The sequence below is a fragment of the Mchenga conophoros genome, linkage group LG6 (genome assembly GCF_057382185.1).
Source record: "Mchenga conophoros isolate Kocher_MC1m ecotype Shallow Benthic linkage group LG6, M_conophoros_male_GT1.1, whole genome shotgun sequence".
NCBI lineage: Eukaryota > Metazoa > Chordata > Actinopteri > Cichliformes > Cichlidae > Mchenga > Mchenga conophoros.
In genome coordinates, this window is record NC_140531.1 from 27,184,170 (window position 1) to 27,206,515 (window position 22,346).

Consider the following 22,346-nt stretch of genomic DNA (forward strand, 5'->3'; position numbering starts at 1 on the left):
AATGTGGGCGTGCACAATTGTTGGACTGATAGTGTTGGTGTGCACAAATGAGGAGAGCCGGGCTCTGAGGCATTGTGAGAGCCGAGAGCAGACAGAGTCCTGTTCTGCTGATTACACATCAGTGAATTGAAGCAAGACAAGTGTGTATTACACAGGAATCTATCATTTGGAGGGCATCTTCAAGACAGGTATGTGCAACAGGTATGTGTAGCTGTATATTCAGTTCCTGTAGTATGTTCTTGTTGAGTAGGAAACTGCTCTAAATACATACATGAAATATTTTCTAGGGTAAGTAATTACCACTGGGAAAAAACAAACAAGCGTAGTACAGAAATTTGGAGCAGCTGAGCCTATTCGGATCAATTTCTCAAATATGACGCTTATGCCTGGAAAATGTTAAAAGAACATAGTCAGCAACTATTAGACAGCAACAACACTAGGGATGAATTTGGCTGAATTTATTCAAATTCATTTCAATTTTTTTGTCTAAAGTCGTTAGATCTTTAACAGTTTTAGGACATTGCTGCCCACGAAAAGGAGGTTTATTTGTTTGAGCTGACACAGATGTTTTTTCCCCAATGATGATAATGATTATTCTGTTCTTTTGATAATGTAAGAGCCTTTGTGGATATAATGAACAAAACATAAGTCTGTTATGTAATTAAGTTTAATCCGCAACCTTACCTTTGGTAAAATTCTGCCAGATTCCTCTGAAAATAAAAAAGAATCCAATAATCAATTGTCAGAGTTTATGCTTAGAGTGGTTAAATTACATCAACATGCCCCAGAATGAATGAGCAGCTTGTTTTACTACCGTAGCGTTGGAGGCTACAAAGTTTAAACCATTATAACAAACTTGAGGGGGTAGGGACAAATAAGTAAATACTTCAGCCTACTCCTTTTCAAACAAATAATGGAATGATATTTTGTAATGATTGTGAAGGCACATGTTTGAAATGTTTGAAATAAAAATGAACTGAACTGAACTGAACTGAATTTCTTTCTCACTGTGGCAAAATGTTCCTTTTCATGCTCAATTTCACAATGAAGCTTAGTGTTGGGAACTCTCCGTTAGTAAGCGACTTATTATTCTGACTTTATGAATTTCAGGGGTTTCTGTCAGTTATTCTGTAACATAGGTGGTAGAGTCATGTGTGCAGGTAACAGCTGAGCCTGTGTTTCTGTGTCTGATCAGTTAAAAAGCAGCATGCATAAACTGAGTTAATGACTGAGGTTATTGCTCATTTAGGCACAGTAATAACTCCGTGGGAATGCCAGTTACCCAAATCTCACTGCCCCCTCATTACAAAACACCCGGCCTGACGTTAGCCAGGGTACATTTCATAATGGGCACTGAATAGGGCATTCAGTGAACACACTAATAAGCTGCTTATTAAACTGGTATATGAAACAAAACAAATAATGTTCTGGCTTGAAATCTTTTTACATTTCGGAAACAAGAAAGAAACCTTGAGTTAGTATGTGTGTCTTAGCTGGAAGCTGATAATAATGTTAGCCCAGATACATCAAACGCAGCTGGAGATTGGCTTCCCAAACCAGTTTCTGTCTTATCTCTCATATCTCACTGTTTCCTCTCCCTGATCTCATACTAATTTACCCGCACTAGGCTACATTGTTCTGCTGTTGCATCCACATGTTCAGCCAGTATGCCACAGCGATCCCCATTCTTCCCACCGTGTCCTCATGCTGTCACTCCTTATAATCTGTACACGAAGGGGGTGTACCTCATTTGTCCGTCCGTCCCAGTTCATCAAAGACCCTTGATCCCCAGTGCTGTGGTCTACATTCCCCTAATGATCAGTCACAGTTGGAGTCCAGCCTAGTCAGAATGGCTTGGAAGTGATAATAGTGATGGGAAAGGGAGTTTTTCAGAACGCAAGCTGAACAAGAGATGACAGTGTGTGTGTGTGTGTGTGTGTGTGTGTGTGTGTGAGAGAGAGAGAGAGAGAGAGAGAGAGAAAGAAAGAAAGAAAGAAAGAAAGAAAGAAAGAAAGAAAGAAAGAAAGAAAGAAAGAAAGAAAGAAAGAAAGAAAAAGCAATAATACAGATTCAGGGCAAGCTTGAAATACAGGAGTGTGTATTAAAGAAAAAGAGATATTGGATGAGTTGGACTCCACTTTAGTCAGTATATCCCGCAGACAATCCTATTGTCTGCATGTGTGTGTGTGTGTGTGTGTGTGTGTGTGTGTGTGTGTGTGTGTGTGTGTGTGTGTGTGTTACTGAGCCATTTCCCAGCCTGTAAGCTGATTAAAGAAAAGGTGTGCTCAGCAGAAAACTTTAGTTAGGCTCTGCACAGAGTAGTTGCCACCTTACAGCCAAAGTCAGGCACAGCTTTATAAACACCCTGCGTGTCATATAATAACATAAGCGCACTAAAGCTGCCGTTAAAGAGAGAGAAAAGGAATGCAGTACACTTTAACTGGATTTGCAGTGCTCTAATCCAACACAGTTATTTAAGCATATACAGAAGACAGTAACAAATTAAAAGAGATACTAGTCCGCCATGCGCCCCAGAACAGTTTTAGTGATCTTTGCTCAGATGTCTGGATTCATACAATAAAAAAAAAAAGCACCCCTCCACAGCAAAACCCATCTGTTCTTTGATTGGATAGGTAAATTTGTGATTGACATGACATTGGCCAATCAGATGAAAGGAAGAAAAATAGAGTCAAAATTCGTACTTGTAACTTGAAACTTGAGTGCAGACTTTCTCACATAGTTTTTTGGCTAAGTCCACACACAAATTCTTTTTACACATTCAAATCCTGATTTACAAGTACAAAACTGATTTACAAGTACAAAACTGATTTACAAGTACAAAATATTTATGACCACAATACAGATGAGTGCAATGAGTTCTGAGGACTGCAGCGTCGTCTGATTCATCCTCATTTTCATACTCGTATGGCCTGTTTTTAGATGTCATCACTTCAAGTATATTCCATTTTTTCTTTCATTTGTTTCTCACTTGCATAATAATGAACATATATTTATTTTTTAAAAAAAAACCTTTATACCATTATTTTTTAAAACCTCTGATAGCTGAAAGGGAAACAGAAGCTGACATTATCTTTTAAAAACAACAAATCCTGCTATGCAAATGCCAAGTGTCCTAACATGTTTTTTTCCCTCTTAACAATTATTTAAAAATGTTCTTTCTTGTCTGTTCGCTGTAGTATTTCAACAGAGATGAGAAAGAGTTATGAAAATACAAATGAAAACATGTCAGTATAGCCCTCAGCGTTTCGCACAGTGAAAACAGACAATGATTCATTGCAGCAGTAATATGAATGAGTTGTTTGAAATGCTCTAAAATATTAGTGTATAAAATAAACAATGCTAAACAATGTCAATCACTCTGCCATTCCCCTCTCCTCCATCTGTGCTCTTTTGCTTTCATTCAGACTGACTGGCTGGAGGCCAAACAACCTGACTGCTCCAAACACTTCTACATCAGCAGACCTGTCACCATGGCAACAAGACCCACGGCCTGGCAGGAGCAGTGCCCTGTCAACTTACTTGACGAGTCGGTCAATGAGTCTTGGGCGAGGGGTGACAACTTCCCTCTGAAAGGCTTAAAGGCACCCAAGGCAGAACCCGAGGAGGATATAGACACCCTGGAGCCTGATGCTCAGGTCAATACTCAGCGGGAGAAAGAGACTATCTCAAAAATCAAAACAGCTGATGCGACTAAAATGGAAAATGAAGGAGCTGCGAGAATAAGGGAGACAGAGGAAGCAGTGATGGGATCAGAGCAAGTTCCTAAAAACCTATCAGGAGGACTAAAGACTCAAGAGGAACCTGAAGTTGAGTTATGCGAGGAAGTTTTCCCGCCTACACTTTCCTTGGGTGCCTTATCAGCAGGAGTACACCGTGACAAAGAGGGCTTTTCCAGCCCTGAGGGTGAGGTGGCAGAGTGTATCAGTGATGTTGATGTCATTTCAGACCCAACAGAAGACATTACTTCTTTAGATAGCCAGAATAGTCGAGAATGGTTAAAGGCATCTCAGATGACTGAACCAGCTGATCAGAAGACATATAAACCATCTGTAACAGATGTAATAAGTACCGGTATAGTGGAAAATAATGTGTTACGACCTGCTCACCCTTCTTGCTCTGACATTAACATTACAGATGACGCGCATACTGTGAGTTCCCCTCCTTTTGCAGATGAAAGTGAGGAAGAAGAGGAAGTGGGCATTGCTATTATGGAACTGAACACATTAAATATCAACAGCAAGTCTTTCCAACCTTTATATTTAGCTTCCACTAATCAAGAGACAGACTCAGCTTTGCATGCAAAACCCTCAGATAAACACCAGGAGGGGCTGTTGTTAAAGAACCAACGTGAACCTGCCCTCAGAGGTGTAAACCAGGAAGCAGGACAACAGGTGCCTGGCCAGGGATCTCCACCTTTGTCGACCGTTGCCATGGAGCCGTCCAATCCAGGTGGGGCTGCTTCTGCTACAGGCTTTGCTTGTGTTGTTGCTGTGAGAGAAAGGCACAGCAGGGCGGGGGAAAGAACAGAGGGAGAAAATGAGCAAACAGGTGGGGAGGAAGGGCAGAAAGAGAGCGGACTTAAAAGGAACAAGCCAGCTGGGCAGCAACACAGCGGGGGACTGTTGAGATATTCACAAACAGTCCAAATACAAGAGCCGGAGATAGAAAAATATAGCTGTGGTGTGTCTCTGAAGCACAGCAACCACACCAGGATGGAGAATGACTCATGTGACGATAGCCAGAGTGACAGTGGCGTATCAGCTGATTTCTCCCCGTCCAACACTTTGGAGAGCTTTCCATCAACTGTATCCAGAGAGACTCCCATTGAGAGGGAGATCCGAAGGGCTATAGAGCGGGAACATAGCCTGAGAAGATCCAGAGGGCTTCCAAATCTACGCATCACTCCAGAGTATGTAGAGGTTCCCTTAAGAAAAACTGTTCTTTCCAATTCAGTAGCTGCGAAGACTGAGTGGTGTCAGGACAAAGATAGAGAGTTTGCTGGCAAAAAGATGCTGTATGAGATTCAAACGGAGACCCAGAGGGAGCAGGATCTGGTCAAGCTTGGGAAAATTCCAGGTTTTTATGATAAAGGCACAGTTCGACAAATAAGGGAGAAGAAACAGATCTATGAGACCTTTCAGACACCCAGTGACTCAACTTTTACAGCCTCAACCAGTCGCAGGGCCCCATCGGTTTCTTCTGTCAGCAATGGTTCAACTCCCAAGAAGCAGGAAGACATCTCATCACAGGTGTCCACCACAGAAGACACACGTGTCGAGAAGAGACACAGTTTGGATCTTCTTAGCCCGACACAGACCCCAAACTCTCCCATAGGACGGAGTGTAACCAAAAACACTCTTCAAGGACCGGGTATCTCACAGGGGACAAGTCGACAAGTCATAATCTTAGAGAACAACCTGAAGAACACAACACCGAAGAAACACCAAGACAAATCAGAGGGTATTACTGTTGTCGACTCTGGAAGTCCTTACATCTTATTGTCACAGAAAGGAGGGAATGAAAAAGTAACAGAAAAAAGACAAGAAAAGGAGGAGGTGGAGGATTTAGTACCCAAGGAGAACCCCTTTTTCAAGCTGCGCTCTTCAAATAATTTAGTGAAAGTGAAGGAGGATATCCAGGAGGCCCAGAAGAGGGAGAAGGAGCTTCGCAAGCAGAGGATTAGTCTGTATGGGGGCAGTGGTGGTGTTGGTGGTACACAAGGACAAGGAGGGGGAGAAAGAGAGGGAGGAAGGCCAGTCAGCATGGAGTTAAAGAGTCCTGTGCTGTCATTAAACGGACTGTCCGTTGCTGACGCACCTGGGTCATCATCCAAAGGAGAAACTGGACCCTCAGCAGGTTAGTGTAGGCCTGTGTTGGTCTCTGGGTGAGCATGTGAGTAAGGGTGTAATTGATTCTGTTTGTGCCCGCCTGCTCACATAGGCTGGTGTGTGTGTATGACTGGTTGAGCGTGGGTGTGTGTGTCATTTTTATATCCGTGGCTAGATGATGAAAACCCCCTGAAACAGCTCAGTGAGCACATTATTTCATTTTCCTTATGGTCAGTGGAAAACCTCAAAACAGCTTTCGAATCTACTGTTAGCTATTATGAGCAATAACTTTGCACCGGAGCCCATAAGCTGGCCGGCCAGAAAATAAAATTCTGTAACTCAACAAAAAATGTAGCACCTAACCTGTCATATTAATTGTGAAAAGCTGAGGCAGGGAAAAACCTGGCTCATATTTCAACGCTATTGTGTCAGGGAAGAAAGGAGCTGGCTGAAAGAGTCCAATCTGGGAATTAAGTCCGAAATCAGCATTCAAAAAGTGGATATAATCTGATACAGAGTTTGTGCATGTGTGTGCGTGTGTGTAGACTATTGCTGCCTATAGTGTATCTCTGGGAAATTTTGTTTGCCTGTATTATACAGTAGTGATTTCCAGGTGGGGTACTTGCTATTGTGTCAGCAATCCAGGGATCTTTATATGCTTGGTTTAAATAGTCAAGTAAGAAAATGGGCTAAATAGTTTAAATAATAAGTTAGTGACCTTAAATAAAGGGAGAAAAACAACTGCTAAATAGCCAATTTAGCCAAAGATAAATAGCTGAAATCAATACAGTTACAATAAAGATGAAACATATATTTATATATTTATAGATATTTATATATTATTTTTAAAGATATGGGTTTCGGTAGAGAGTTTAGTTTTGAGCTATATATATGTCTGTAACGTACATCTATACTATTAGATGGGTGGATATTCATATTAAACATAGTTTGAGTTAGTAACGTTAGCTTATAGCTTTAGCTAAGATGAAAGCTAAGGTTAGCTTAAAGCTTTTCCACCTGAGCCAAAATTTCAGGCTCCTCTGAACGCTTGATTTCAAACTTCTGTTTTTCCTTCTCCAGCTCTGCATGATGTTAAAAACAGGATACTGTTATATGGTCATTTCAAAACCAGCCCTGGCAGTGAGCATCGCCCTGCTAACAGAAGGCTCAAACCTTCTGTTGGGGCAAAGATTAAGATAGAGAATAAGGATTATTTTGAACTGTGAATGACGCAAAGCTACTCCAGTAGAGTCCAAGAATAAAAATATGAATAACACAAGTAGAGATTTATAAAAACAGTGCTTAATAATTCAAATTACAATATACATGATTTTGAAGGGCATTTTGAAAGAGTGCTTGGCTGTGATACATCAGAAAAAAAAGACTGGGAGGCGTTGCTCTACAGTATGTTTCAGTGTGTTTTTTTGTCTGTGTTGTGTTGCCATGAAGGCTGATTTGTGATTACGTCAGAATGAATGACTTAAAACATTGTTGGTTTAACAATGAGTGACATAAACTGACCAGGGTGTGTCCACAAAGCACGCCGGACGGTAACTGAAGGTCGTGCAAAGTGCAGCGCATATTGCTTTACACATCAGGCTTTATTGCCCTTCTGTTTCTTAATTACCGCTGCCTGCTTTTAGTTTCTGTTTCTCCACGTTCATGAACAGATTTCTTTCCGTCTGTTCCCTCTGCAATCCTCTGTCTCTTCTCATTTCTCTCTGCTGCCTCACGATGTTCAATCTTAATTTGATTCAGTGTTCACACTGTGGTGCTCAAACAACATCACAGGGGCACTTCTCCCTCACTGCTGTTCTTTCTTCATCTGCTTTTCTCTTCTCTTCCAGCACGCCTGTCAGTCAGCAAGTCATTTGTGTGGCCCCCGGTCCAGGCTGAAGACGAGAAGATTAACCGGCCAGAGGTGTGTCAGTGTTACAGCTCATCCGTCACACTATTGATTTTTAGAGTTTGTATAAATTTTACCATCTGGTACTTAATAAAACTTCGCAGTGAGTTTTATTAAGTATTTTCGACTCTGAATTTTAACATGCCAACCTCACCCGTCTAGTACACTTGGCATAGGACATGAAAATGTAGGCAAATCGCCATCCTGAGTCTCCCTGGAATGCAGACAAGAAGATATCAGGTTCCAAAATAATGATGCTTTGTTAGCTCTACATTTGACTTGCAATGTCGCATTAAGATGAGCTTTCAGGCAGGTGAATTAAAGGAAGATCCAACATAGAGTGTTCTTGTACGATGCTGGTCAACCAAGTGCCACGAGACCAGAGTCAATGGGTTTTGGAATTTATTGCACAAGAATTAAAGTCATAAAATGTTCTAAAGGTCTCAGCTACACCACGTCCAATCAGGAAATAAATTAAGATATCTTAAAACAACTTTTTATTGATTAGCTGTGATCATTTCCATCAGAGAGGCTAAGTGGAGTCAAATAAATCCAGCAAAATTCCTCCCACAGTTTAACAGCTTCCCCTTTTCCCCATTTTCCTTTAATTTGTCACGCATCTGTCTGTTTAAAACTGCTCTGGACTGTAATGTGTCAAATGGAGAAAGTCTTGTGGGAGGATGTCAGCATCTCTTTTGCACCAAATATGGGACGCAAATATCTGATAACATGCTGAACACACAGTGAGGCTCTTATCTTTATAGATAAGGGATGAAGGCAAACAGCCCTGAGACTGAGAGAGAGCAAGAGAGAGAGGGAAGGAACGTGTCTGTAGAGTGTGTGTATGTGCGCACACTTGAGCAGTCAATAGCAGGCAAAGAGGAAAGTCAATTGACAATCCCACTGATTTGTGTTACCTTCCTTGTGGGTCTTGCATCTCTTTGATACTCTGGTATCTCTGATTAAAGCGGAGTGCTGCTTCGTGGCTTGAGCTGTTTAATTCAGTTTGGCATTGATGTGCTGGGGTTTAGCTGCATGGTTCAGTCTGACATTAGCAGCGTTTTGCCCTCTTTCCTCTCACTTCCTCATAGACCCTCCCTCTCTTTCTCTCTCTGCTGGTTGATTATCTGTGCACAGACCTAGTTCCTGATTAAAGTTCAGAGATACATGAAGGATTGCAGGGCAAATTGGCCTCACTTGTTGACTTAGTCATACAGAACATGGCCTTGGATCACAGTCGCATTAACCTTCCTTTGACTTACAGAGCTAATGATGCTCATCCAAAGATATGTCCTCAAGAGGAAGCAAATTCATCCCTTTCCTTTCTTTTCGCTCCCTCCGTGTTGGCTTTTTGGTTTGGTCTCCCACTCCAACATACTTTTGAATTCTCTTTCTTTTTCTGCTCCTATTCTTCCAACTTACTGCCTGCCTCTTCTTTTACCATGCAATCACCACTTACTCCTGTTCACTTTTTGTTCTCCTTTTCATTCAGCTCCCCCAGAGTCCTCGTACCCCTAGACAGAAGTCTCCTCTAGTGCTGCGCTGGGAATCAGGTCTGATCAATGGACACAACAACAAGGATTTGGACTGAGAAAGGTCTTTTTACAGAGACCTGCAGATGGGAATAAGGAACAACGATGAAGAGGAAGAAGGAGGGAACGTGGAGTGAGAAAGAGGTCAGGGATTGAGGCTAGAAAAGGGGTCGGGAGTATTGGGAGCAAGGAACATGATTTGTGGTGGACTAAAAAAAACCCTGAAGAGTCCTTCAGCAAAGAAGCAATGTGAATGGAGAACGTGGGGCACCTATAAGTAGATAAGCTCATGGCCTGCTTCAGGTGCTGAAAACCCTTAAGACTAATGAATGTAAAAAGACAATAAAAATAAAAATAATATGTAGGAGAAAAGAAGAATTTAGGAGATTTTCAAACAATCAGGAACTCCTTCATCTGTGGATTTCTTATGTTTTGAAAAAACAATGTGTCATCAAGAGTCTTATGTGCTTAACAATATCTACATAGAGGAAATAATTTAGTTTATTACACATGTAAACACCTTATGCAATCTGATACAACAGCCATGTAATAAACCCTATCTTTGCCTAGCTCTGTCTCCTGACTTTTTATTGACTCTGTCAGAATGCTGTTGGTTTTTTTTATTGAACTCTTTGGCCATTTTGAAGATTGCAGTTAGAGACCAGTGATATTTGATTGCATTATAAAATAATTACTTCAGCAATATATTTGCAATGACCAATCTTGAGCTAATCTACATGGCCACTCTACTGGGAACTCAGGATTTACTGGGATTTTTTTGCTGAGAACAGAATTTTCCAGTTCTACCATGGTTATCCAATACCCTTCAGAACACTGGAGCTTAATCATTCTCTCGACCCTTGACGAGTTCAAAGTACTGATAAAATATTATGTAACCGAAGAGTGCAAACTGCTATTCTGAATTTAGATTTCATATTTTGTACAAGTTGTACCTCCTTGGTTTTAATGTGCTCAAGTTTTCTGTTTTTATGTGATTGATTTTAATTTCCTTTTCATCTTTTTTAATTGAATCCTTGATTGAAAATATGCAAGCGATATAAATTAGCACCTCTCAGTGATAATTTGCTACAGGTTTATAGTATTTGATTACATACCCAAGGGGTTCCTAGTAAATTGCTAACTAAAAAATGTAGTGTGCATAGACCAGTGATCTGAGTCAGAGGTGGACTGAAACAATAAGTCTACCCAGACAACAGTGCTTGCAAACCAACAGACTTCTAATTTCAACACTATGTTGTGTTTTGAATGGGCTGTTGTAATATCAGAGTGTCATTTTGTGATTATTGTGTCCAGGTTTGACTTTAATGATATTATTGTAATTGTCCTTTATCATCTTATGGCACTGAAGATACAAGTGAAGGGAGGTGTAGCCTGGGTCTGAATCCCAGCTGTCAAATCTCACAGTTATTGTCAATACAGGTACACAGTGCCAACCTTGGTGCTATTTGTTCACTATTTACATAGGATAAAAGTCATTCAGTTTACAAAAGCAAATATTTGGCACTAACAAACCTCAACACTGAGTTATTAAGGTATGCTGAGCCCTTAATGAGCCTTTAAACACTCAGGAATACATCAAACAGAGCACGTACTACACAGATGTAAGTCCAGACATCAGAAATTTTAAGGCCAAAATGTCCCTTAGGCCACAGGTAAAAATATCTACGACATTCCTCCAGCAATCTATTTTATTGCACCAAATATCTCACTCACATATAATTTTTCTTGTTACTATTCATGAATAAGTACTGGAAGCTGAATTTAAGGGCAAAAAAAAGCATGTTTATAAAAAGTAGAAAGTTGTGAGTTTGTGAGCTGAATTATGACATAAAAGTCATTCACTGATGAGAGGACAGTGGAAAGAAAAATACTCAAATACATGTTCAAATACAGGTGTTCATTGTTCTACATGCGCATGCAAATTAGTCTGTAGTTCATACAAAACTTGTTCAAATTAAAGGGATTAACTGGTAAAGTGTCACGGTTAGCTGCTGTTTTAAGAATTTACCTGTCTTATAGGAATGCTTGGCATTTTCCGTTCATTTAAAAGGCCATTTTCTTTCCCACATTACCCTCATTATTCTTTGCATGTTTAAATCTGTGAAATACAATTTTAAAGATCTGTGAACGTTACCCTCTGTACTGCTCATCTATTCTACTGCGTTCATCTTCTTAACCCGACATGCCTCATAAATGCCAAAGAACTTCTGGGTTTGGAAGATCTTTTCTTGAATTAAGCAGCACGACTGCCCTGGTGGACCTTCCTGTGGGTGTAGATGAGTGTAGATGAGCTGAGATCATGCTTTAGTGACCTTCCAGTCTCCTTTAAATAATTTATCACCTCATTCTGACTGGACGCAGCCCAGTGACATTGCGGGCACATTATTATGGTGGAGCCACGGGAACTAAAGTGCTCAAAATTATTAATAAGTTCAACTTCTCACTGTGCTGCACAACGCTGGAAGAAACTACCTGATGTTCTTTGAAATGTCTCAATCATCTGTACATTATTAAATCATAACATTAAAAAAATATTTTTCAATCTGGATGGTGATATATAGCCATTAATATTACTTATTATTTTAATCTATGTGTTGTTTTCGTTCTTTAAAGTGCTTTTCTTGTTTTAAATTGAGTGATCAAACTTTCTTTATTATAAATCTTTCTTTCACTCTTCTATATGTTATTTTTTTAAGTATAATTATTTCACCTTTATACTTTATTCTAGTTTTTCTTATCATTATAAATCTTATTTATTTTTAATTTTGGCCTCTTTACCATTTCTTGTCCTTACAGGTTTTAGGCTTTATAAACATATATTTGAATTAATGTGTGTTAATTAATTCTTTTTTTGCAGTATGCTCATTCTGCCTTGGTGTACGGAAGGCACTCCACAAATAAAACCTTGCATTGCTTTGGCAACTTTCCTTGTTTTGCCATGTTGCCAAGCTGTTCTGGCGTATCACCAAAGGCTATGGTATTGAACTGAGGAGAAAACCTCCTACAAGATCAAAGATCAACACTATAATTAGATTTGTAAAACACAGTTTGCTTTGCTACCTCAGAATAAAAACTAAACCATCAAAGATGTTTCTCTCTATGTTATGTGAAAGCGTCAAAGCCGGCCAGGCAAGTTTCATTTTACATTTTATCAGTCATTCTGATATGTAATCTGACTTTTTCGAAGTTGTGCTGCATACCCATGTATCACAAGCTCATTATCAAGTCATTTCCATGATATTTCGTTATCTCTGGCTTCCAAAGTCCTCTTGGCACAAAGTCATCGTGGCAGCATTGTGTGAGACTGTCCATGTTTAGAGGATTAGTCACTGCTCTTGTAATAACTCTTTGTCAAGAGGACAAAAGTATAAGAAGACATGAAGGGCATTATGAGCTATTTACCTTGTAAGAATTTGCTGCTTTATGCCCTTTAAACAAAAGTTTTTACATTTTGCCATTCATAGTTTTAGACTATGTCAAGTTTTCACACAAAATGCGATTACCTTATAGAACTGTTAGAAATAAACCCAGCCAATACTACATGGAGTGAACTTAGTCTAGACTAGCAACAACAATATTCCAGCTGTTTTAAAGCAAATCTATGTATTTAGTTCTTTATTAGCTCATCCAGCCAAATGACCCATACGCTCATGCCACAGCAAGGCCTTTAATAGAAGCCGTGGATTTAATCAAACATGCACACAAGGATCACCAAATGGGTTTTCAATCAAACTGCCCTTAAGATCAAAGTAAAATTTGTAATTGTACTGACAATAACAATAATAGATTCCGCCTTTGCCTCGTCTTTTCTTAACAGCCCCTGTGGCTGTAGTCATGGAAAACATGAATTTACCTGGGTAGGATTATCCAGTGGGCATGGGTCCATGCACAGTTTGGGCCCACTCAATAAGCAAATTCTCTTAAACTTGAGATCTTGAAATCATATATTATTATTTTTTAAAAACATAGATATATTTCTTTATCATAAGAAAATTATATCATGGGTACAGTTGTTTGTATTTCATCTGCCTCTTTCTCCCCTGCACTCCCGAGCTGAATAGTTTCTCCCAAACTCAGCCGTGACTGGTAGAGTGTAACCAAAATGAATGAAACAAACAAAAATCAGATTTCCAAACTAGAAAAAATGAAAGCTTTTGTGGAAATTGCCATTTTAAAAAAAAATCAGGATGCAAATTTCCAGTTTACTTTAAAGGTGCTGAACACTTTAGCAGCAGCTCACAGTCACTGTTAACATCACCTGAGACTTTGGTTTGAGCAAGAGCTGCTAAGTAATGACTCTGGTTGGAGTGAAATGAAGAGGCCAGCCTGCCCTCATCAGTGGAAGTCCTTCTGCCCTTCACAACTGTAGGAATAAATATCCGGGGAGTATTTCTCTCTTTGTTTATTCCATTTCTAAGTGGATCCCAAAATGCTGCTTTTTAAGAGAAAAGCTCTCTGAGGTCTACTTGCACGTGAATAATTGTTTAAACACTTGAGGCTGTGAACATGAGCAGATTGAGGGAAAGAAGAGCTACTTTTCCTGTTAGGCAATGTGTAAACCACTACACTTTGGAAAAGCTCAGGCTACTTCATTATCCAATCATTGACCACTTTAAAGCATACTTAATAAACACTTTAAAGAGTTCAACAAAGGTGTAACTGTTACTTTTTTGAGAAAAATACATTTATGACTATTCTGTATTGGCGTGGGCCCACCACACATTTTTGGCCAGGTTTGTGTAACTCGATGACCCGGGTGTGGACCTCACATGTGTACCAATTAGTCAGTTTAATACAATTCCCAATTCAAACACAATAGCGGGCGTTTGATGACAGATACTGGAGTCACCAGGCACAGTCTCTATGTGTCATACGTTTGTGTACCATGAATAGATAACGCAGAGGTTTCAGAAATTATTCTTTTGATTTCATTACATGCGGGCCTTTGGGTGGGTGTGTTCCATTGTTTTGATGTTTGGGAGAGGAGGGGATAAATGGCATAGCTGAGTCACAGAGAATAAACATTTATTTTACACCTTGATATTACATAAACCCACTTGATTTCGTTCCGTCTGTTTACCGAGAGGAGGAGTGGACCTATTTAATGTGTGTTCACTGCAAACACATCTCAGTCTTGAAATAAGATAGTCTTCTAATGAATGAGCAAGTAGGCTCATTACTCACGGGTTACTGATTAATATCTATTAATAAAGTTCACTGTGCTGTCAGTTAAAAATACTTTTAAAGGTTGTGGAATATAGTTAGGCTTAGCGACTCACATTTGCCTTTGGACTTGTAGCATACTGTAAAACATTAAATAAGTTGTGTTTTTGAGTGTTCCCATGAGTCACTGAAAGATACGGGTGAACTGGCAATCACTGGCCTTGAGCTAAATTAGTCAGAAAATGTCAGAAGCAGCAGCATATTGTTTTGGAATAATCTGTTGAAGGTAATCATGCACCGCTTACCTTACTTTACACCTCAAATACATATCAAGTGCATTGCATCACATTAAATGAAAATATGAACCTAAAGCTCTGTTACGTTCTGTGAGGCTGTGGGAGTGTGTGGGTGGGGTGTTTGCCCACTCTCCCCGCCTCCACCCCTCTTGCCACTCCTACCCCTCTCTGTCTCTCTCACTCTCCTCTCTCCCCAGGACACAGCTGCTGCTGATTAGCCTCGTTTGCCACCTGACTCCAGTCAGCAATCATCCTCTGAGGCTATTTAAACTGGGGATGAGCTGTGAGCAGGGTGGCTTTTTCCTCGGTGGCTCTACGCGGTTCTGTGCTAGATTTTGGACAGACAGCCTCTTTCTGACCAGTGAGCAGACGGGCTTGTGGGCCCTGAGAGTGTCTCCCCGTGGTGGGGAGTAGGGTAGGAAGTGTGGGAAGTGCCTCCTTTTTTTATTGTGTTTGTTTGGTAGTCCTCCTGCCTTTCCTGGCTGCGAGCGTTTTCTTTGTTTCTTTGGGCGTTATTGGTAAGACGGCGTTGCCGGCCCTTTAAGTTAATGGTAACCTGTACCGTTTTGTAATAAAGTTTTATTGATGCAGAACAACTCTGTTTGTTTTCCTTTTTCATTCTGATTCCAGACTCATTTGTTACTGGTCCCCTCTCTCACATGCCTAGACCCCTTCGGGGGGGGGGAACGTAACAAAGTGGGGGCTCGTCCGGGATCTGAATGGAAGGAATAACAATTGAGTTTTAGTGAGTTGTTTGCCGGTGGCTTGTTTAGTTGTATGGTATCTGCTGCGCTCTCTCTCCAGTTAGCAAAGGGGAGTGTCTAGCTGAGCATAAGCTCCTCCTTCAGGCACTCATTTTTTATTTTTCCTTTATTATTTTCGGAGTAATCCCGGGTGGGGATTAGTTCCCTGTCGGGGGTAGGCTTGTCGGTGCTTTGTGCACTTGATGCTTAGCCTTTAAAGTTGCCTCGAGCCTGGTACACTCCAGAAGCTAACTAGGCTAAGATTTTAGTAGGCAGGTCTGGGGAGAGGGTCGGCGGTACTTTTATTTATTGGTTAACTTCTGGCCACACTTTTCCCGCCTGTTTTCTCATTTGTGTATTGGAGGTGGTGCTTCTTTGTTGTTATTGTTAGCCTCAGGTAGTTTTTTTGTTTTTAGAGTTGATGGCTACCTTTGATATTGCCGTGTTTAATAAAAACCCCTCGCTTGTCCAACTGGACGCCTGTAGGAAGAGGGATTTGCATGAGGTGGCATCAGGTTATAGCATTTCTGTTTCCACAGCTCTGCGTAAGGCTGAGCTGAAAGCTGCTCTTGTGGCTGGCTTGGTGGAGAAAGGGATAGTGGCCTTGCCAGTATCTGCCAGTCCACTTGAGCATGGTGCAGCGTCTCAGCCTGTTCCGCAGGCGTCAGCTCAAGCTGTAGGTCCATTGGTGTCGACACCTGTTGGTCAGGGGCTGCCTGTGGACAAACCCATGACATTGCCTCGCTTCGAACCCCTCTCCATTGAATCAAGTGAAGGCTCGAAGCAGGATGCTAAGCTCCGTGTACGCCTGGCTCGTCTCCAGTTAGAGAAGGAGGACCGTGAGAGGGAGTTCCAGCTAAAGAAAGAGCTGGAGCTTAGGCGTTTAGACGCAGAGCTTGCTAGAGCCAGAGAGGTCGAATTGAGGAAGGTGGAGGTGGAGGCAGAGACAGCTGTGAGGTTGCGACAGCTGGAACTCCGGCAGGTTTCCCTTCCTCCGACCGCCTCCATTCGTCAGGCGGACACCCCGTTTGACGTAGGGAAAAACAGTCGTCTGGTTCCGATGTTCCGTGACACTGAGGTCGACAGCTACTTCGAGTCGTTTGAACGAATAGCCACGGCCTTGCACTGGCCACGGGATTCATGGGCCATTTTGCTCCAATGTAAGCTGGCGGGTAAGGCTCAAGAAGTTTGTTCCTCGTTGTCAGCTGAGGACAGCTTGGACTATGACAAGCTGAAAAGGGCTATCCTGCTGGCCTATGAGCTGGTCCCAGAAGCCTATAGGCAGCGTTTCCGGGGGTTGAGAAGAGGTCAGGGTCAGTCCTATCTTGATTTCGCCAGGGAAAAAGGTGTTCTTTTCGATCGGTGGTGTGCGGCCTGCAAAGCCACTGACCTGGCTTCGATCCGGGAACTAATGCTCATAGAGGAATTTAAGAACTGCATTGCTGAGCGCATCGCGGTATATATTAATGAACAGAAGGTTTCCTCGCTACAGCAGGCTGCGACGCTGGCTGATGAGTTCGCGCTCGTCCATAAAACCAGTGTCAGTAGGTATGACCGGCGCGATGCCCCAGTGAAGGCTAGCGAGGTGCCAGTTGCACAGCACCCAAAGAGTGAGGTACTTGTGTTTCGTCCCAAGGCAGACCGAAAGTGTTTTTTCTGTTTTAAGTCTGGCCACCTGATCGCAGATTGTGAAGCTTACAGACGGAAACAATCAGTCTCGTCTTCACGTAAACCAAAAGGGGTTGGGCTGATTAAAACCATGCCTCCTGTCAGTAGGCCCCCTTCCCCTGAGACCCCGGATGAGTGTTTTAAGCCTTTCATTTTTAAGGGGATAGTTTCGCTTTCTGGTAAGACCGAGGATAAGCGTGAAGTGACCATTCTGCGTGATACTGGTGGCTCACAGTCCCTCATACTAGCTAGTGTGCTTGAATTTAATGAGAAGTCTGACTGTGACTCTAGCATCATTGTAAGAGGTGTTGGGATGAGTTTTGTGCCTGCTCCCCTCCATCGTATCTGGGTACAGAGTGAGCTGGTGAGTGGTTTCTTCTCAGTGGGTGTGCGGCCTTCTCTCCCGATTAATGGGGTGGATTTTATAATGGGAAATGATATCGCGGGTGGGAAAGTTTACCCTACCCCTGAGGTGACCAACAATCCTGTTATAGAGCCTGTGTTAGATGCCCTCAGCCTGCAGCACCCGGATGTGTTCCCGGTGAGCGTTCTGACTCGTTCACGTGCCCAGCAACAAGGTGGGGGGGTTGATTTGTCAGATTCAGTGATCGGCTCTATTCTAGAGAAGGATGTGATGCCCTGCACCGATGAGGGAGATAATGGAGCCTTAGAGTTAGCTCACAGTGTGGTTGAGCCAGCTCCTGTGTCTGGAGCTCCTTTTCTGCTCACCCGGGAAGCACTTGTGAAGGCTCAGAAAGAAGACCCTTCATTAGTTCAGTGTTTTATCGCAGCAGCTCAGGATAAGGGAGGTGAGGGGAGCAAGAGGCAGACATTTTTCATTTGGGAAGGTTTATTGATGCGCAAGTGGACCCCAAGGCCTGGAGAAGACTGGAGCGTAGTGCGGCAGTTGGTGGTTCCGACCAGTCTGCGGTGGCATGTGCTGCAGTTAGCACATGATCACGCATGGTCAGGTCATTTGGGTGTCACTAAAACATATGACCGTATACTGCAGCATTTCTTTTGGCCGGCAATGAAAGCAGATGTAGTGCAGTTTTGTAACACCTGTCACACTTGCCAGCTTGTGGGTAAACCGAACCAGGCGGTGCCCCCCGCCCCCCTACGTCCTATCCCTGCTGTCGGTGAACCTTTTGAGCATATCCTGGTAGACTGTGTTGGCCCCTTACCAAAGACGCGGGCAGGGAATCAGTTCTTGTTAACCATAATGTGTGTGTCCACTCGATACCCAGAGGCGATTCCTCTGCGGAAAATCACGACAGCAAGCATTACCAAAGCACTAGTCAAATTCTTTACCACCTTTGGCCTCCCGAAAACCGTGCAGACAGATCAGGGTACCAATTTCATGTCCAGGGATTTTAATCGGACTCTACGGTCCCTTGGAGTTTCTCATTCTGTGTCTAGTGCTTACCACCCAGAGTCACAAGGTGCACTGGAGCGGTGGCATCAAACTCTCAAGGTGATGTTGAGTAAGTATTGCCACGACACCGGAAAAAGCTGGGATGAAGGGGTCCCTTTTGTATTGTTCGCTATACGTGATGTGAAGCAGGAGTCTTTGGGGTTCAGCCCAGCTACCCTGGTGTTTGGACATGACGTGCGGGGTCCGCTAAAGGTGCTGAAGGAGAGTTTTCTCAGTGGTTGTGTGCCTAAAACTACTGTGATGGAGTTTGTAAAAACATGCAAGGACAGGTGGCAACGGGCTACTTTGTTAGCAAAAGAGGCTCTCTGTGTATCCCAGGCAAACATGAAAAAACGATGTGATCAAAAAGCAGTGGAAAGACAGTTCCAGCCTGGGGACAAAGTTCTTGTGTTGTTGCCCGTGCCCAGTTCTGCCCTCATGGCTCGTTTCTCAGGCCCCTATGTGATAGTGAAAAAAGTGTCTGACACCAACTATATTCTCAACACCCCAGAACGCAGAAGGAAGACTCGCCTATGCCATGTCAACATGTTGAAACCATACCATACCAGAGACACCAGCATGACAGAATCATCAGACACTGCTGGGACGGCTGTCCCCGGTTCAGTCCCTGTTGCCCTGCTAAGTGTTGAAGTTAAGGGTGATGATGATCTGGGTACCCTTTCTGAGGGACAGCAATGTGGGCGGTTGTCAAATTCCGTTTTTTTTAGCTAAGGCCGAGGCCAACCTATCTCACCTTCCTCCGTCCCAGTGTAAAGAGGTACTTGACTTGCTGCACTCTTACCTGTCTCTTTTTAGTGACGTACCCTCGCGTACCCACGTTTGTGAGCATGACATTGACGTTGGAGACGCAGTCCCAATCAAGCAGCATGCATATCGTTGCCCCTTCGCCAAACGTGAGGTCATGAAAGAAGAAGTTGAGTACTTAGTAGAAAACGGCTTGGCACAACCTAGTTGTAGCCCCTGGAGCTCCCCATGTCTACTAACACCTAAGTCTGATGGCACACCCCGTTTCTGCACAGATTATCGGAAGGTAAACGCTGTAACGGTCTCTGACTCTTTTCCGCTTCCTCGTATGGAAGACTGCATTGACAGCATCGGCCCTGCCAAATTCATCACCAAACTCGATCTCCTTAAAGGCTACTGGCAGGTGCCTCTCACTCCCAGAGCTTCAGAGATTTCCGCATTTGTCACCCCTGACCACTTCATGCAATACACAGTAATGGCCTTTGGCATGAAAAATGCCCCAGCTACTTTTCAACGACTGATGCAGTTGGTGTTGGGAGATGTGCCCCAGTGCAATGTGTATCTAGATGACGTGGTGCTATACACAGACACATGGGCAGATCATATGTCCCTTCTGAGGACAGTGTTTCAGCGGCTAGCCGAGGCCTCGTTGACCCTCAATCTCGCTAAGTGTGAGTTTGGTAAGGCAACCGTCACTTACCTAGGTAAGCAGGTGGGGTTTGGGCAGGTCCGCCCAGTGGAGGCGAAGGTTGCTGCAATCCTGGACTACCCGAGTCCAGCCACCAGACGGGAACTAAGGCGGTTCCTAGGGATGACCGGATATTACCGGTGTTTCTGTAAGAACTTTTCTGTGGTCGTGACCCCGCTAACCAAACTGTGTAGCCCAAAGGTGCCTTTTGAATGGTCAGTTGAATGCCAGCATGCCTTTGAGTCGGCAAAATCTCTTCTGTGCAGCACCCCTGTATTGGCAGCTCCAAACTTCTCTCGCCCCTTTAAGCTAGAGGTCGATGCCAGTGCCACCGGAGCCGGGGCAGTCCTGCTGCAGGATGATGAGGAAGGTGTGTGCCATCCGGTCTGTTATTTCTCTGCAAAGTTCAAACCCCATCAACTGAACTACTCTACCATAGAGAAGGAAGCCTTAGCTCTGCTTCTAGCTCTGCAGCACTTTGAAGTGTATGTGGGCTCCAGCGCTTCCCCGGTGACCGTGTTCACAGACCACAACCCCCTTGTTTTTCTGAACCGGATGTACAATCACAACCAGCGACTGATGCGCTGGGCACTCCTGGCCCAGGATTACAATCTGATGATCATACACAAGAAAGGTACTGACAATATAGTGGCTGATGCGCTCTCACGCAGCTCGCAATAGGTTGTTGTTGTTGTTATTTTGGTAGGGCTTCAATGTAAGGGGGGGGGAATGTTACGTTCTGTGAGGCTGTGGGAGTGTGTGGGTGGGGTGTTTGCCCACTCTCCCCGCCTCCACCCCTCTTGCCACTCCTACCCCTCTCTGTCTCTCTCACTCTCCTCTCTCCCCAGGACACAGCTGCTGCTGATTAGCCTCGTTTGCCACCTGACTCCAGTCAGCAATCATCCTCTGAGGCTATTTAAACTGGGGATGAGCTGTGAGCAGGGTGGCTTTTTCCTCGGTGGCTCTACGCGGTTCTGTGCTAGATTTTGGACAGACAGCCTCTTTCTGACCAGTGAGCAGACGGGCTTGTGGGCCCTGAGAGTGTCTCCCCGTGGTGGGGAGTAGGGTAGGAAGTGTGGGAAGTGCCTCCTTTTTTTATTGTGTTTGTTTGGTAGTCCTCCTGCCTTTCCTGGCTGCGAGCGTTTTCTTTGTTTCTTTGGGCGTTATTGGTAAGACGGCGTTGCCGGCCCTTTAAGTTAATGGTAACCTGTACCGTTTTGTAATAAAGTTTTATTGATGCAGAACAACTCTGTTTGTTTTCCTTTTTCATTCTGATTCCAGACTCATTTGTTACTGGTCCCCTCTCTCACATGCCTAGACCCCTTCGGGGGGGGGGAACGTAACAAGCTCCCTCATATTTGGTCCAGCATCTCCGAAAGGACAAATATCATCAGTATCAAGATTCAGGATGTCATTTCATATCAGCCTGACTCATAATTCACAGTGTTACATATGGTAACAAGGTGAGGCATGTGGGCAATTTAAGGTGCCACTTAAGTTCATGACCATGTTGAACTGGCATCACTGAGGCAACGAATTGTTATTCTGCCTCTCATTTGAACAGATTTGCTCAATGCTGTTGTCTGGATCTGAATATCTAAGCTGTACATGCACGCGCTTGCTTGTGACCACACGGGAGTAAGGTATGACTCAGATATTAATATGAGCCGGACAAACAGACAGCGTTTTCAGCCTTTGAGTCCATCCTCGCTTCTCATGTGTGTTTCCCAGGGTGCATGAAGGGGAAGTGAAATGATACATTCTCTGCTCTGTGCACGCTGTGGTAAAAATGTAATAAAACTAAGGTCTAAGACCGAGTTGGCTTCTCACCGCTTTCTGAGATACGGTGACAGCTTGTCTGTGCCAAATTATTGTCCACCATAAAACCTGCATAAACAGGTGAGAGGTGTAGCTCCCTCCTGAGGCCTTTTACTTTCTTGCTTTTACTTACTCTCAGCACGCTCACTCTCAAACATATATATGAGGGCTCATAATGATCATAGCCCTCGTCCTATCGTCACATGCCATAAAAGTAAGACTTGTAGTTCTCGAGTTACATGAGCGCTTGGCTTCATGCATGTCAGGCTCATAACCGGTCACATAACAGGTCCCCGAACACGGGACCTGTTATGTCACCATAAAGGAGATCGGCTTGACAAATTTCAGTTGTTCTGTTGTCCTGCAAGATGATTTAAACATTGAAAAGTTACAGAAACAGTGCCCTCTACAGAACATCTAACAAAACTACAGCAGATCAGTTAACTTTTTGGTTGCCTTTTCCTTCACACTCATTATGCAATG

General features: G+C 43.2%; 1 protein-coding gene across 3 annotated transcripts; it reads left to right on the top strand.

The window, feature by feature from the left end:
- misp3 (MISP family member 3) lies at positions 1-9,615 on the top strand. Of its 3 annotated transcripts, none has more exons than XM_085277184.1 (4): positions 7-201; positions 3,426-5,877; positions 7,697-7,770; positions 9,248-9,615. In XM_085277184.1, the coding sequence occupies exons 2-4, from the start codon at positions 3,492-3,494 to the stop codon at positions 9,344-9,346; spliced, it is 2,559 nt and encodes an 852-aa protein (XP_085133310.1). In that variant the 5' UTR covers positions 7-201; positions 3,426-3,491; the 3' UTR covers positions 9,347-9,615. The 3 variants fall into 3 exon arrangements, with proteins under 3 accessions (XP_085133311.1, XP_085133310.1, XP_085133308.1); XM_085277182.1 differs by having other exon boundaries at positions 8-188; XM_085277185.1 differs by lacking the exon at positions 7,697-7,770 and having other exon boundaries at positions 1-188.
- The last annotated feature ends 12,731 nt before the right edge of the window (positions 9,616-22,346 follow it).

Excerpts from the sequence above, each read along its gene's own strand:
- misp3 (XM_085277184.1), top strand. The coding sequence starts at position 3,492 with ATGGCAACAAGACCCACGGCCTGGCAGGAGCAGTGCCCTGTCAACTTA. Across the intron at positions 5,878-7,696 it reads AGAAACTGGACCCTCAGCAG|CACGCCTGTCAGTCAGCAAG; the intron begins GTTAGTGTAGGC and ends CTTCTCTTCCAG. Across the intron at positions 7,771-9,247 it reads AGAAGATTAACCGGCCAGAG|CTCCCCCAGAGTCCTCGTAC; the intron begins GTGTGTCAGTGT and ends CTTTTCATTCAG.